The following is a 14799-nucleotide window of genomic DNA, read 5'->3' as shown; positions in this document are numbered from 1 at the left end:
ATCTGATCTTGGTGAGAAGTTTATATTCTGGTTTTCATGGCGGTCGAGAGCTGAATAACCTCCACGTTAAAACTAAGTGGAATATTCCTTTAAGGCCGAAGGGACTGACACTGCCTGCTGTTCTTAGTTCAGACGAAGACGTGGAAATAACGAGTGGGGAATGTTCTAGTTGCTAGTAGGAAACACACAGCAGCTAGGCTCCGCCCTCGCGCAATTTTACTGGTCTGAAGCGGTTTGCAGCCTGACGACAGCCCACAGGTTTCTCCAGACCTCCGTTAGTTTGAGACGGAGGTTTTGGCTACGCAAGATTAGAGACAGAGACGCGTTCCCTCGTCCCTCAGCAGCTACTGCCGAGGTTCCCCTGAGCAAGGCATCGAACCCCGGCTGTTGCACCGGGCAGCTCCCGGTCTGAATGTGTGGAACTGTATGGATGTGAAGCAGGGCGGAGCTGAGGCAAAGAGCGTGACACTCAGATGGTTTCTCCCGGACAGATCAAGGTTTACAGACAGTCTTCACTTGAATCAGGAAGTGGGCAGGCAGCGGCGGTGAGGTTTCTCTAAACTGGGTCTGCTTCTCTGTTTGTGGCTTCATGAGACGACAGCACTTCCCTTCTGAGAAACACCTTACACACAGCAGAGTGGGGACACACACACACACACATGCACACATGCACACACACACACACACACACACACACACACACAGCAGAGCGGACACACACAAAAGATCAATTCCCTCTTGGCTTTAGCTTCTAATGCATTTTTAAGCGTTCCTGTTCACAGGATCCAGGTATCAAAATTGCAAATCAAGCTTTGCAGGACAAATTATGTTTTCCATTTTGGCAAATGCAGAAAGAAAATAAAAAAAAGGGCAGTGTGATTTTAAGGATAAAATCCAGGTGAAGTTCTTCTCTACCCATTAACAGCTACCAGTAGATCTTCCCTATACGGCTTCATGCAGCCCGGTTTCATGTACGCTGAAATGAGCAGCGGACTCTAACGACTGGGGAAAGATTTTTTCGACAAAGAAAGTATATTTTCCGGTGAGTAAGGCAACGATAAAATGCAAAATTTTGGCGAACAGTTTGATGTGACGTTCTCTCCCATATGGCATGTACTGCAGCTCAGATACTCCCAAAGTTACATCTATTTACTGTATTTTCTAAGTATGATGTTTGCGTTTATTTGGTTGTTAAAGCACTCTGTAAACTCTGTTTTTTTAAAAAGTATTGTACAAATAGTTTATTATTATTATTATTATAGATTGTACAGCACATATCTCTGCAGGGTTTCCTCTTATTTTGGGGATTTTTGTTTATTTTCATGTGCAGCAGAAATGCAGTAAGCATGGAAAACGTGGAACGATTTGCTGATTTGCTCAATGTAAAAGTTTTGTGTATCTGTTTTGTGATTCTTGATTTTTTTGCTCTTTTTCGTTTGAGATGCAGAGTTTTCAGAAAAACCCCCTTGAGGTTTCTCGGTCTGAATGGTTTGTTTGTGCAACTTCTCCTTTCTTTTTCCAGTTATTAATCATTTAAATGTGCAAATGAACAAAACCAAAGGATCCTAACTGCGTCGGGTCGGTTGCGGTGGCGGTGACGGAGCGTGTTACTCGGAGTGGAGAGAGAGCGCCACTTTGAGGCAGCCCAGCTCTTTGCCCTGGCTGCCCAGGACGCCCTGCACCCGGTAGTTTCCGTTGGTGAGCCAGGAGGGAAGATCCATGTAGGGCAGGTAGAAGTCCGACTGGGGCAGAGAGTACGAGCCCTGGGGATGCAAGAAGAATAAAAACACATAAGAGCGCAGTCATGAGTATACAGACATCCACAGACACAAACAAAACAAAAAGTTAGAGAGTAAAAGTGGGTTTTAAGACGATTCTTAAACTCTTCCACAGTTAAGCTACTGCTCTCAGGTCATCTGGAGCGAGTCAGCTGACTGCTCTAAGAGTTAAAACCAAACACGGCTCAGCAGCTTTTAGTTTCTATACTCCCTATTTATGGAATAAACTTCCAGATGATCTGAGGTCGGCTCCAACAATCAGCTCTTTTAAATCAAGGCTTAAAACTTTCCTGTTTGCCACTGCTTTTTATTAGATTCATATGGGGCTATTTTACTGTACTGTAATTTAATTTAATTTTTAATTTAAATTAATTTTTTTAACTCCTTTTAACACTTATTTAAACCTATTCTGTTTTTTTAACGGGAGATTGAAGTCTGATTAATACCAAAATAGAGAAAATTACAATAGTCCATTCGGGAGGATATTAATGCATGAATTACTCTTCCCAGGTCTGATTTTGGAGATAATCCTGAGCTGGAAGAAACTAGATTTCACAACTGAGCTGATCTGTTTGTTAAAATTCAGAGCGCCATCAAGTGTCACCCCAAGGTTTTTGTAGTGCATGTGGTTTGACACGGGTAGCTGATCCAGGCTCTGGGTAATGATATTAGTAGTAGTAAACCTCAGTCTTATTTTCGTTCAACTGGAGAAAGTTGTGTGCCATCCAAGATTTAATGTCCTCTAGGCAGTCAGTCAGTATAAGCAGCCCAGCCTGGTTATCAGGTTTGAGCGGGAGACAGAGCTGTGAAAAGGACATGTTGTACTTCTCAATAATTTTACCTAGTGGAAGTATAGAGAGAACAAAAGGGGGGCCTAAAATTGAACCCTGGGGAACCTCACAAGAACTACAGGCAGGGGTGGAAGATGAGTTACCTACAGAGACAGAGAAACTCATCAGCTGCATTCCCCCAAGTCTCGACAAACTCCAACAAACAAACAAACAAATGTCGTAGCGCCACCTTAGGCCAATTGGTGCAATTTTAAAAGTGTCAGAATGAGACGCATCATTCCCCGAATTTTCGTCCAAATATGATCAGCGGCGTCCGAAATATTGTGCGAGACGGACGAACGCACTGACAGACCGGTGCCGATCCATAGTCCCTAGAGAACAAACGTCTTAGAGAACATCTTATTGTAAGTCGCTTTTTAGACAAAAGCATTTGCTAAATTGCGTAATGTGATGTAAACATGGCGGCGAGCCAGCAGGTGAGAAGCAGAGCCTGGACAGATGAAGAGGTTCCTGCCTTCTGAACAACATGGCAGAGACCAGCCTCCTCCATCACTGACATTCAATACTGTATTGCCATTTCAACTTGGTTGGGATTTGCCTAAACCTAACCCTAACCCAAGCTCACTTAACACAGAGAGGGACAAGAATGGTTAAAAAACCACAAGTAAAACACTTAAAACACATATAACACAAAGTAAAACATGAAGTAGAAGCAATAAAATAAACATAAACAAACTAAAATACCATAAACTAAGAAATATGTACCATGGGGATAAAAACACCCACTATACCCGTCATATTGCTCACTCCCTTAGATCTGACAAACAGTCTGTAGTGAGTTCAGGAGGATAAGTGCTATTTTGGAACCTAGAAGTTCTGGTCTTAATGCTACTGAGTCTTTTAAAAGAAGGTAGAAATTTAAAAAGCTGGTTCTGCCCCATGACTAGAAAATACCCTCATAAAAACAGTCAGAATAATAATAATAACGGCCAAATTTCCGTGTTACTAGCTTGTTGCTAGCTCCCAAAGATCCCTCTCCACCCGGCATTAACATACATCTCATATCCACATTTTGCCTGGATCTGATGGAGCTGGATTAGATTTACTATTTGCACGTCACTTGAATCGCTATTGTGTTACACCAAGAGTAGCAAAACTGACATTTATTTATATGAAAACGTCACAGATTATGACTTTAAAGCAGACTCACAGCCTTGAAGGGGCAGTGGCAGGGCAGGCCGTAGGTGTGCAGCGGCTCGGGACAGTCCTGACCCGGCGGGACCAGCTGGTTCAGGAGGTCACAGGCGTCCGGATAGTGGCAGCTGCCCAACTCCTCCACACAGGGGATCTTCACCCAGAAACCTGCCACCTCCTTCTCCAGGGTCACATTCACCTGGGGAGGAGGAGGAGGAGGAGAGGAGGAATGATGAACAGAAACAGGAGGAGGAGATATGGAGAACGATTTGGAGGGTGGTGGGGCAGATCTTCACCCAAAATCCTGACACCTCCTTCTCCAAAGATCACATTTACCTGCAGGGAGGAAAGGAAGAAGGGTGAATGATAAAACAGACGAAGAGGAGGAGATAAGGAGAAAAGTTTGGTGTTGTTGAGGTAGTTTCTCTGCTCTTCTCCTGTTAGGATCTTCACCCAAAAGATGGAGAACGTCAAAAATGGTAAATCATAATCAAAAGAAAGTAGGAGATACAGTAGGTGGAACAGTTTTGAGTTGGTGGAACAGCTTCAATGCTCTTCTAGCCATGAGATCGTCACCCAAAATCCTGACGCCTCCTTCTCTAAATATCCCATTTACCTGGGGAGGAGGAAAGGAAGAGAAGGGGAAAATGGTGAATGATGAACCGAAAAGAGGAGGGGAACAGTTTGAGGTTCTTGTGAGGGCTTCTCTGCTCCTCTACCTTTGAGATCTTCACCCAAAATCCTGACATTTCCTTCTCTATGGTCACATTTACCCAAGGACAAAGACAGAGAACGTCAAAAATGGTGAATCATAATCAAATGAAAGTAGGAGACACAGTAGGTGGAACAGTTTTGAGTTGTTGGAACAGCTTCAGTGTTCTTCTATCCATGAGATCTTCACCCCAAAATCCCCCTCCCACTTCCTTCTCCAAGGTCCCATTTACCCGAAAAGGTGAAAGGAGGAAAAATAGATGATAAACAGATGATGAATTACATCATCAGGGATGGAAAAGGGAGTCTGGATGCTGAAAAAGAACCATGAACTCTCAGTGAACTTTCCCTGAAAAATTAAAGGCATTATACATGATATGCGGAGAGACAAGAAAGGGGGTAAAAAGTGAATGATGAATGAATAATTATCTGAGATTGAGAAAGAGAGAGTCGTAAACATGGATGGATTAAAAACGACAATGTGTAATAAACAGAAGGGTCAATAAAAGAGTAAAAGGTTAAAAAAAACGAGGTTGAAGTGGGTGAAAAGGGAACAGGACTGTATAAAAACAAACACGACAGAGGCTAAACTAAAAACAAGAAATGCTCAGTAGAGTTTTGAGGAAGTGACTTTACACAGAGGACATTACCCTCTACTATATATATATATATACCCGATACTGTCAACATCTACAGTACTGAAAACCTTTTTTAATCAGGTCATAAGACTAGTGACTCAAACTAACCTCTATTCTCTGCCTTCCTGGTCGTTTCCAGGGCACGAAACCAACTTTTTTCATCCAAACTGACTGCTGGATCCAAGAATCCCCACCTACTTTTACTATTTCACCAGCCAAACAAGTAGAAATTACTCTAAAAAGCCACATCCAAAGTTTACCAGCATTTGGAAAATGGTTGGTGTTAATTTTCATTTGTTAAAGGATAATTCTGTTTATTTTTTTTCAACCTGAGGCTTATTGTCTTAGTTTTTGCCATCATGCTGATCGATTCTGATCAAAATTTCATCGATTACTTCAGTGTAGATTTCCTCTCAGTTTGCAAGGAGCGCAGCAGAGCCGAGGGAAACTCAAACAGCGATTAAAACACAACCTTTAAACACTCACACAGCAGTTACACGTCTTTAAACAGCTGTGGCTGAACAGTTATCACACAGCATATCAGTTAATAGTTAATTTAATATTCTTTGGCACTGCTCACACACTTCCTTGTTCCCTCTGCTGACTGCTGGAGCGTGGCAGTGCCGTCTGCAGTCTGCCACTAACTGAGTAAACTTTCTGCTTATATACAAGAGTTAAATTAACATATGTAATACCTCAGTATAGTCAAGCTGCAGGCAACGGATAATCAGAAAATTGGATATAGTCAGGTCACATTGCAGTGAGTGTTACTGTGTTTTAGGTGGTTTTGGGTTTTACTGTTTGAGTTTTCCGTTGGCGCTCCCTGCAAACTGAGATATATGTAGCTCCTCAGTGAAATACATTTTGATCAGAATCGATCGTCATGATGGCAAAAAACTAGGAAAAAAGGAAAATAACCAGAATTATCCTGAGGTTCGCTATCTGAGCTGTCCTGCTGCAGAACCCCACCCATCTGCTTTGGTTAAAACATACACAACAAACACAGGATGATTTGCAAATTCTGTTAAATCCACACATGATTTATAGCAGCACTTTAAAGCCTTGATGTGTGGAAAGGCATAACAACATCTACTGTTAAATCACTGAATGATTAACAGCCAGACAAGTTGTTTATGACGGAGAAGCAGGCATCATAAACTCAGTAGGCCTGTTTTGAGGGTTTATTGATGATGTAAATAATGTGATCTGAGACAGAGTTATGTGTGTATTTTGCTGACTCGCTAGGCTTTTCATCCCTGTCGGCTACACACATGACTAAACGCCATAAGCATGAGACTAACTTTGGGCTGGAACCCAAAATGGATCATAAACCTACTTCTGGAGGTTGGGAAGTGAAAGAAAAACAAGTCATGATAGATCTTTTGAGCCTTGCTGCCAGGGTGAGAGCAGATTTGGACCATTTTTACGTTTATTTATCCAGAGAAAGTTGCATGTTCTGTTTTGGCACTGCTGTTTCATGTTCATATATTTCCACGCGTTCACTCTGGGAGCGGCACAGTCACTGGCAGGGGGAAGTGCCTTGCTCAGCGGCAGCTCAACAGGCTTTGTTGAGGGATGGGAGAGCGTTTCTCAGTCTCTTTGGGATTCAAACCAGATAAATTCCTGTCACAAGCCTGCCAGTCTAACTTCTAGTCCAGTGCTTCTCACTTGGGTCTGGTCACGAGATAATTTCGGCGGGTCAAAAGATGATTTATGGGATAGGATATAAACATATTTATGCTATACAAATCAGTATTATCATGTCCATTTTTCCTGATTTCTCTTTTTTGATTTTACTGAATAGTTTTCAGCCTCTCTGCCTCCTCTGATAATTAATCAAATGAAACGACCTGAAAAGGGAAAATCATTCTTTGTTCACCAATCTTTATTTATGTTTTACATATTTTATCTCTATCTATCTTTCTTTCTTTCTTTCTTTTTTAATGTCATTTTAAATAGTTGTGGTGTGTGGCCCTGAGCAAGGATTTTTATGTATTTTTTCTGTTTTATGTGAAGCACATTGGATTTGCCTTGTGACTGAAATGAGCTATATCAATAAAGTTTGCCTTTGCCTCGCCTTGTCAATCTATATATCACTGTTGTCATGTGGAAACCTCATAACTCCAGTTTTGGTTCTTTTCATTTTTTTAACTTCACTTGAAAGATTCAGTGTTGCTCTGTGGGTTGAGGGAATTCTTCCACACTCGGCCTTATGAAACCCGCTCAAACCCCTTTGCATAAAGTCAACAATACTTGGCGGTCGAGCTGAAAACAAAGCTGCTTTTCTTAGTTCCTGAAAAGTTCTGGAGATAAAAGTTTTTCACCCGACTGTGACGACACGCAGCCTGTGACAGGAGGAAGCATCTCTTGGTCTGAAGGGTCTCAAGCCTAAAACCTGGAGGGCCGCTGCTCTCGCCCGCCGCCCGCCACCCGCCGCCCGCCGCCCGCCACCCGCCGCCATTTTAAAAGCAGGAGAACTCCAGAGAGGCTGGTGACTGCAACTGTTCATGTTGTTGATCTGCTCACATGAGGCTCACAGGATCAGAGGCAGATCCAGACACGTCTGTTCCCGCTTCACTGCTTCACATAACCCATATGACCGATAATAACCCCCCCCCCGCCATACACACACACACACACACACACACACGCTGCAGACAGAGGGCCGGTCCGCTCTGAACAGCTGAACTGCTGCTTTCAGCTCTCTGATGGTTTTGAAAGCGGACGGTTAAATGGGCAATAAGTAAGATGACACTCATAGTACAAACAGACCATAATATATCTGCAGGGTTGATAATGTTGTTGATCAATACCAATGAATCAATCATTACTTCGTCAGCTGATGAGATTTCTGCCTTTCAAAACTCACTTTCTGGCCCGGACTCTGTTTTGGAACAAACCAAAAAACATCCTGTTTCTAATATAGAAATATGTAATCACATCTATTCTTTGCATAAATTATTTCTTATAGTGAAACATTTTTCAGCCCCTAGGCGTCCTGTAATAATGAATCAAGTTTAACAGCCTGAAGAGGGAGAATATATCTGGATGGATCTGGAACAGAGACCCAACCACACTCAGTTCACCCTCCTTTTTATCTGTGGAAGAGATTTTACCTCCTTTTTAGGCTGACATAAATATTTAGGACATGAATTCATAGTACTGGCAAATATCTCTCACATATATTTCTCACATTTCTCAGTTCAAAACAGTTCCCAAAGCTGTTTTAATATGATTTTCTGTACCACGCCATTATATCACATTGAGAAAATGTTATGGTCATTTGGGTTTGAACCTGGCCTCCTCCTGCATGTCGCATGTCTACTCACAGCCAGTGGAGAAGATAATTCGACGGTCGTGGATCCGGATGCGGCGGCGGTCAGGTCTCCCGGGATGGTGATCGGGTCCGGAGACAAGGCCAGGGTCTTCAGCACCGCCGGGGCGTCCGGCTGGCCGCAGTTCTTCCAGTCGAATCCCAAAATCTGTCCCAACAAGCAGACGGTTCACAGGCCGAATCAGTTAACTCACTCTAAAGTTTACTGAAGGTTTTACGCTTTAAATTAGTTAACTCACTTTAAAGTTAACTGATGGTTTACACTTTAAATTAGATTCCTCACTTTAAAGTTAACTGATGGCCTACAGTTTAACTTAGTTAACTTAATTTACCTTAAATTAGTCTAGACACTGTACTTCTACAAGAAATACAGAAATCCTATAAGAAGTTTTAGAATGACACTATGCAAATATCACAACAAAACTAGAATACCATGCAACTGCTACAGGTCAAAAATAATTATAGCCTACCAAAGAAAATTAATGATACCATAGAAGTAAAAAAAAAAAACCATTAAGTATGATAAGGAGTACCACAGCCACAATTTAAATTCCTATATGAATATTATAGGAATATTACAGTGATACTATAGGGGATAATGCCACTATAAACACACATATAATAGGTCAGTAGCCTACAATAATATTATAGTGATGTTATAAGAAATTAAATAAAGTACCATCAAATCACTGTAAACTCACTATTGAGCACCACAGACACTATAGACTATACTATAGACATTATATATCCCTATAGGAATATTATAGGAATGTTATAGTGATACCATAGGAGATATCACAGTGAATAGACTATTATAAGCATAGTGATACCATAAGAGGTACTGCAGTGGTTAAAATATTGTAGAAATATTATAGTGATACCATAAAAGATATTCTAGAGAATAGAATATTATCGGAGTATTACAGTGACTTTGTAAATAGGGATATTACAGTGAGCACAGTATTATGGGCATAAGAGAAGTTGTAGTGAATACAATATCATAGGAACATTGTGTTTTTTTCTGTGTGTGTGTGTGTGTGTGTGTGTGTGTGTGTGTGTGTATAATGCTGCTGTAATTGCATGTTAACAGTGCTTTCCTCTTCTTACCTTTGCATTATTCCGGCGTGTCTTTCTGGAATAGGACTTGCAGTCTGCCTGCATGATGCAGCAGGCAGCCAGGCTCAGGGTGACCGCGAGCACCAAGCATCTCCTCATGGCTGTCGGTGAGTTCAGAGGCTGAGCGGGTCGAAGGGAGGAAGACGGATAAAACAGCTGTGATGATCTACTGTTCACTCCACGATGATCAAACCCCGACTGACCGGACCAGACTGAATGCCACCACTGTTTCTGACTGTCGAGCAACGTTACTTCCGTGTTTACCAGCCCAGTCTGTCACGTGACCGCTCAGAGTCAGCATGGTTGATGAGTCACGTGCGCTGTTTCTGTTGCCTCTCCTCAATTATAATTTAAAGTGAGTGTTATTGGGATTATTAGTGGGCTGCACGCAAGCAAGCATTAATTGATTTTATTTAACTTTTATCGCTAAGTAATTCCACATATACAATCATGACGGAATGTTCACAGCAGGTGATGATAATAATAATAATAATAATAATATTTAATTTGTAATGCACTTACAAATTACAAGTAAATCTCAAAGTGCTACAGAGTAAAAAACAGGTGCATAAAAACAGATAAAATGAACCAACAGCAAAGATCATTAAAAGCAACACAAAGGAAAAAGGCCTGATTAGAAAGGAAAAGTTTATAGACAATGCATAAAAACAAAGAAATAAAAACGAACCGAAAGTTAAGGAAAGGCTCTGTTAACAAGGACGGTTTTTAGGCCTCTTTTAAAAGCATCGAGAGTCTGTGGCGCCCTCAGGTGGTCAGGGAGAGTACTCCGAGCAGAAGGCCCGATCTCCCACGGTGCGGAGCTCGGTCCTGGGGGGACGGAGAAGGTTGTTATTGATGGATCGCAGGTTACGGGTGGAGGTTTGTGGTGTGAGCAGTTCCTTGAGGTAGGGAGGGGCATTTCCGTGGATGCACTCTCATCAGGATCCTAGCAGCACTGATCTGGATGTATTGGAGCTTCTGGAGGCTCCTGCTAGGAGACCCGATGAGAAGTGCGTTGCAGTAGTCCAGCCTTGAGGAGACAAAGGCGTGGACGAGTTTCTCCGCGTCTGACAGGTTAAGTGTGGGACGGAGTTTGGAGATGTTCCTGAGGTGGTAGAAGGAGGTCCTGCGCAGATGTTTGATGTGGGTGTCAAAGGTCGAGTGAGGGTCGAACCTAACGCCCAGGTCGGAGACTGATGAGGAGAGGGGAATGTCTTGGCCAGAAAAGGTGATGTGAGTTATGGGAGAAAACTGGACCTGGTGTGAGGTGCCAATTAAAATAGCTGTTTAGCTGCAGGAAGTTATGTTTCATCCAGGCCCTTATCTCCTCAAGGCAGGTGGTTAGTGATAATGATGATGATGATGATGACGATGATGACGATGACAAGGCTGCAGAGGGGGTTGGGACAGTTTTTAGGTATAGTTGTGTGTCGTCTGCGTAGCAGTGGAATGATATTCCATGCCGGCTAACGACAGTAGGGGAGTATGTACAGGGAGAACAGGATGGGGCCGAGAACCGACCCTTGAGGGACACCACAGGTGACGGGGTGTGTCCGGGACTTTGCACCTCCCAAAGAGACATACTCAGTTCTTCCAGACAGGTAGGACTGAAACCAGGTCAGGACAGAATCAGAGAGTCTGATGGTGCAATGGAGGCGCTTAAGGAGGATAAGTCAGACCAAGGAGGATCAGGAGAGATGGGGAGCCAGCATCAGCCGCCATCAGCAGGTCGTTTATAACCAGAGCTGTTTCAGTGCTGTGGGCAGAACGGAAGCCAGACTGGAACTTCTCAAAGAAGTTGTTGAATTTTAGATGAAGCAGAGCAGCAACCACCTTTTCCAGCAGCTTGGACAGAAATGGGAGATTGGAAATGGGCCTGGAAGAACTTCTGGTGATGTCATCAACTGCCACAGGCTCAGCTGTGCAGCCACATACACACACATACATCTGTCTCTCTCTCTCTCTCTCTCTCTCTCTCTCTCTCTCTCTCTCTCTCTCTCTCTCTCTGTGGAAATAATTTTATCATCGGACGGTTCAGATAAACTCAGCAGCCTGAGGAGAGTTGAGAGAAACACGTAGCCCACTGCTCACAAGGCTGAACAGAGTAATGTGATATTCTCGTGAAGAAAATGCAGCAACACAAGTTCTGTTGCCTCCAGGTGCGGCAGAGATTTGTGCTTTAATTCATATTTTGCACTTTATTTTTTTTTCCTGGAAAGTGTTTTCCAAAAAACGAGCCAGCCCATGTTTTAGGTTCTGTATCCACCGGTTGGTCTTTTTCACAAGTGGAGTGCAGCCACATACACACACATACATCTGTCTCTCTCTCTCTCTCTCTCTCTCTCTCTCTCTCTGTCTAACTGACCACCTGTCTAACTGACTGAGCTGTCTAACTGACCACCTGTCTAACTGACCACCTGTCTGACTCACTGAGCTGTCTAACTGACCACCTGTCTAACTGACTACTTGTCTAACTGACTACCTGTCTAACTGACCACCTGTCTAACTGACCACCTGTCTGACTCACTGAGCTGTCTAACTGACCACCTGTCTAACTGACTACTTGTCTAACTGACTACCTGTCTAACTGACCACCTGTCTAACTGACTGAGCTGTCTAACTGACTAACTGACTACCTGTCTAACTGACCACCTGTCTAACTGACTGAGCTGTCTAACTGACCACCTGTCTAACTGACTGAGCTGTCTAACTGACTAACTGACTACCTGTCTAACTGACCACCTGTCTAACTGACTGAGCTGTCTAACTGACCACCTGTCTAACTGACTGAGCTGTCTAACTGACTACCTGTCTAAGTGACCACCTGTCTAACTGACCACCTGTCTAACTACCTATCCAACTACCTGTCTAACTACATGTCTAACTGACTGACTGACAGAAAAAAGAAAAATACATTGTCAGTGAAGTAAATGGAAACTTACTGTTGTGACTCACATTTATCTTCACTGGTTTCCTCCACACCCCCGTGCAACAGTACATCAGAGGATTCTGTCAAGTCACCAAGCCTCTGCTTCCTGTTATCAGAGCAGTAGTGTTGCAATATCAGCCGCTGGGTTGTGGTTCACCTCCTCATGCTAAAAGTGCTGTATAATGTTTGTTAAGGCTTGTTATGAGCTTGTTGCTGTAGGGCTGTAATGCCTTAATAATATAATAACCATCAATCAAGATAATCATGAATATTAAAGTAATGAGTCTTGATCGATTCATTATTTTGGTCATAATAGCTTTTTCTGCTGTCAGATTGACACTTGTTGATATGAGAACATTGCTTTGTTTTGCAGCTGCACAGTATGAAAAGGAACGGGGCAATAACTTTTCTGCTGACTGGAGCTTTCTTCTTGGTCCTCTATCTCTGGAAAGATGATTATGCTGTCCATGTAACCAACCGCCACCACGTATATGAGAGAAGGAATGCCAGTCAAAACAAGCCACCTACCACTAGGAGCTCCTATGTTTATTCCTGGCAAAGTTGTCATCAAAATGCGTCTGCAGCCAACATCGCGGGCTTCACCTCTCTCCCTGGTCACATCCAAGCCTTTCTCTACCGCCGTCACTGTCGCCATTTCCCCATGCTGCTGGACGTTCCCGACAAATGTGGAGGAGCTGACAAATCTGCGTGAGTCTTCCTTCTGCCGGTCATTAAAAGTTCCCCCGAGAACCACGACCGTCGAGAAGTCCTACGCAAAACCTGGGCCAACGAGAGATTACACAACGGCGTGTGGATCAGGAGGATCTTCATCTCAGGAACGGCAGGTGCTGGATTCGAGAAGCAGAGCCCATTCTCACATCAAGGCGGTCCGTTTAAATATGACTCCCTTCTACACTGATCCTTGGTACACCAATGCTGCCTCACTCACCGCTGCTGCTGCCTCCACCACCCCCGCCTCCACCTTTCTAGTTCAGAGTCTTAACATGGCTCAAAGGTTAAAATTGTATTCAGTGTCTTGCTTTGGGCCCACTCTTGTATACCCTTGGGGGTTTTCTGCATTGCGCTCCCTGTTTTGGCTTAGCATGCTGCTTGGCTAATCCAGGGAGCATCTAAAGAGCGGAGCCATCAGCGCCAAGCATAACTGTATTTCCATTTGTTGCAATAAATGGTTAAATCTATGACGAGAGTGTTCCTGACTGAACCTCACCTTGAAGCAGATACTCTTCCTGGAATGGATGGAGAGGAACTGTCCGCAGGCCCGCTTCCTCCTAAACGGTGATGATGGCGTCTTCGCCAACACGGACAACATGGTGGAGTATCTCCCAAGGCCACAAGGACAATAACGGCAGCAAGCACCTCTTTGCCGGCCACCTGGCCCAGAACGAGGGGTCCATTAGAGACCCAAGGAGCAAGTACTATGTCCCTGTTCAGTTGCACAAGTCAGACTCATACCCCCCTTTCTGTAGAGGTGGGGGCTACCTCCTGTCTGGCTATACAACCTTGGTCATGGGCACAAAATGTCCAAGTCCATTACCATTCTTCCCATGGACGATGTTTACATGGCAATGTGTCTGGCCAAAGCAGGACTCACACCTGTTTACCATATGGGTATCAAGAATTTAGGAATGTACATTCCCTCTAAGAAACCTTTGCTATTATAAAGACGTTCTAGTGGTACACAGATTCCTACCACCTCAGATATATCTAATGTGGCATAGAATACACGACCCTAATCTGAAATGCCGAAATTCGTAGACATTTTGGCGGGTGTTACACGGTGAAACTTTTTCACGCGACTGAGTTTCATTAGTTGTACTGTGTATCTCCCCCTGCAATTAACTGAAAAGTTGCGCTCAGCCTGGTTGAATCAAGTTGAAACTGTTTTGCAGCTAGATTCATGCAACAGCCAATCAAAATGCTGATATCATGTCATGTGACTTTCAGTTGGTCAGGTTAGTAGTACTGCTGATAGCAGACAGCTCAGTCAGTTAGACAGTTCAGTCATCTGTGTGGAGGGTGTCAACCTGGTAGTGAGCTCACCCTACGGGGATATACTGTGGTATTCACTGTTGTACATACTGTAAATAGGAATAAAGATTACTGCTCAGGAAGTAAAATGGAATGTAATTTAATTAATTTCTACTGCAATATACAAAAGTGTATTTATGTTTTTTCTTTTATTTCTGAGGTTTTAAATGGTGGAGATAGTACCACTTTCCTCTTTTTGTTTGTCATGTTTGAACAATGACATGTACAGTAAGGTTTTAGCTGAATGTATTTGTGCCTT

At 43.2% G+C, this 14799-nt stretch overlaps 2 protein-coding genes across 2 annotated transcripts; one reads left to right on the top strand and one right to left on the bottom strand.

Annotated features, from left to right (window-relative positions):
- Window positions 1-1243: 1243 nt before the first annotated feature.
- Window positions 1244-9779, bottom strand: LOC139925461 (ganglioside GM2 activator). Its single transcript, XM_071916843.2, has 4 exons — window positions 9554-9779; window positions 8442-8594; window positions 3780-3962; window positions 1244-1763 (listed from the first exon to the last, which is right to left on the bottom strand). Exons 1-4 carry the CDS (start codon window positions 9659-9661, stop codon window positions 1608-1610), a joined length of 600 nt encoding a protein of 199 aa, XP_071772944.1. The 5' UTR covers window positions 9662-9779; the 3' UTR covers window positions 1244-1607.
- A 3284-nt stretch (window positions 9780-13063) lies between these two features.
- Window positions 13064-14267, top strand: LOC139925462 (N-acetyllactosaminide beta-1,3-N-acetylglucosaminyltransferase 3-like). The gene is given in 5 exon segments (XM_078289036.1): window positions 13064-13506; window positions 13711-13834; window positions 13836-14021; window positions 14024-14160; window positions 14162-14267. Coding segments are annotated over 5 exon segments (996 nt in total).
- The last annotated feature ends 532 nt before the right edge of the window (window positions 14268-14799 follow it).

The sequence above is a fragment of the Centroberyx gerrardi genome, chromosome 16, assembly GCF_048128805.1.
Source record: "Centroberyx gerrardi isolate f3 chromosome 16, fCenGer3.hap1.cur.20231027, whole genome shotgun sequence".
Classification (NCBI taxonomy): Eukaryota; Metazoa; Chordata; class Actinopteri; order Beryciformes; family Berycidae; genus Centroberyx; species Centroberyx gerrardi.
This window is presented reverse-complemented; position numbering and strand designations above follow the sequence as displayed.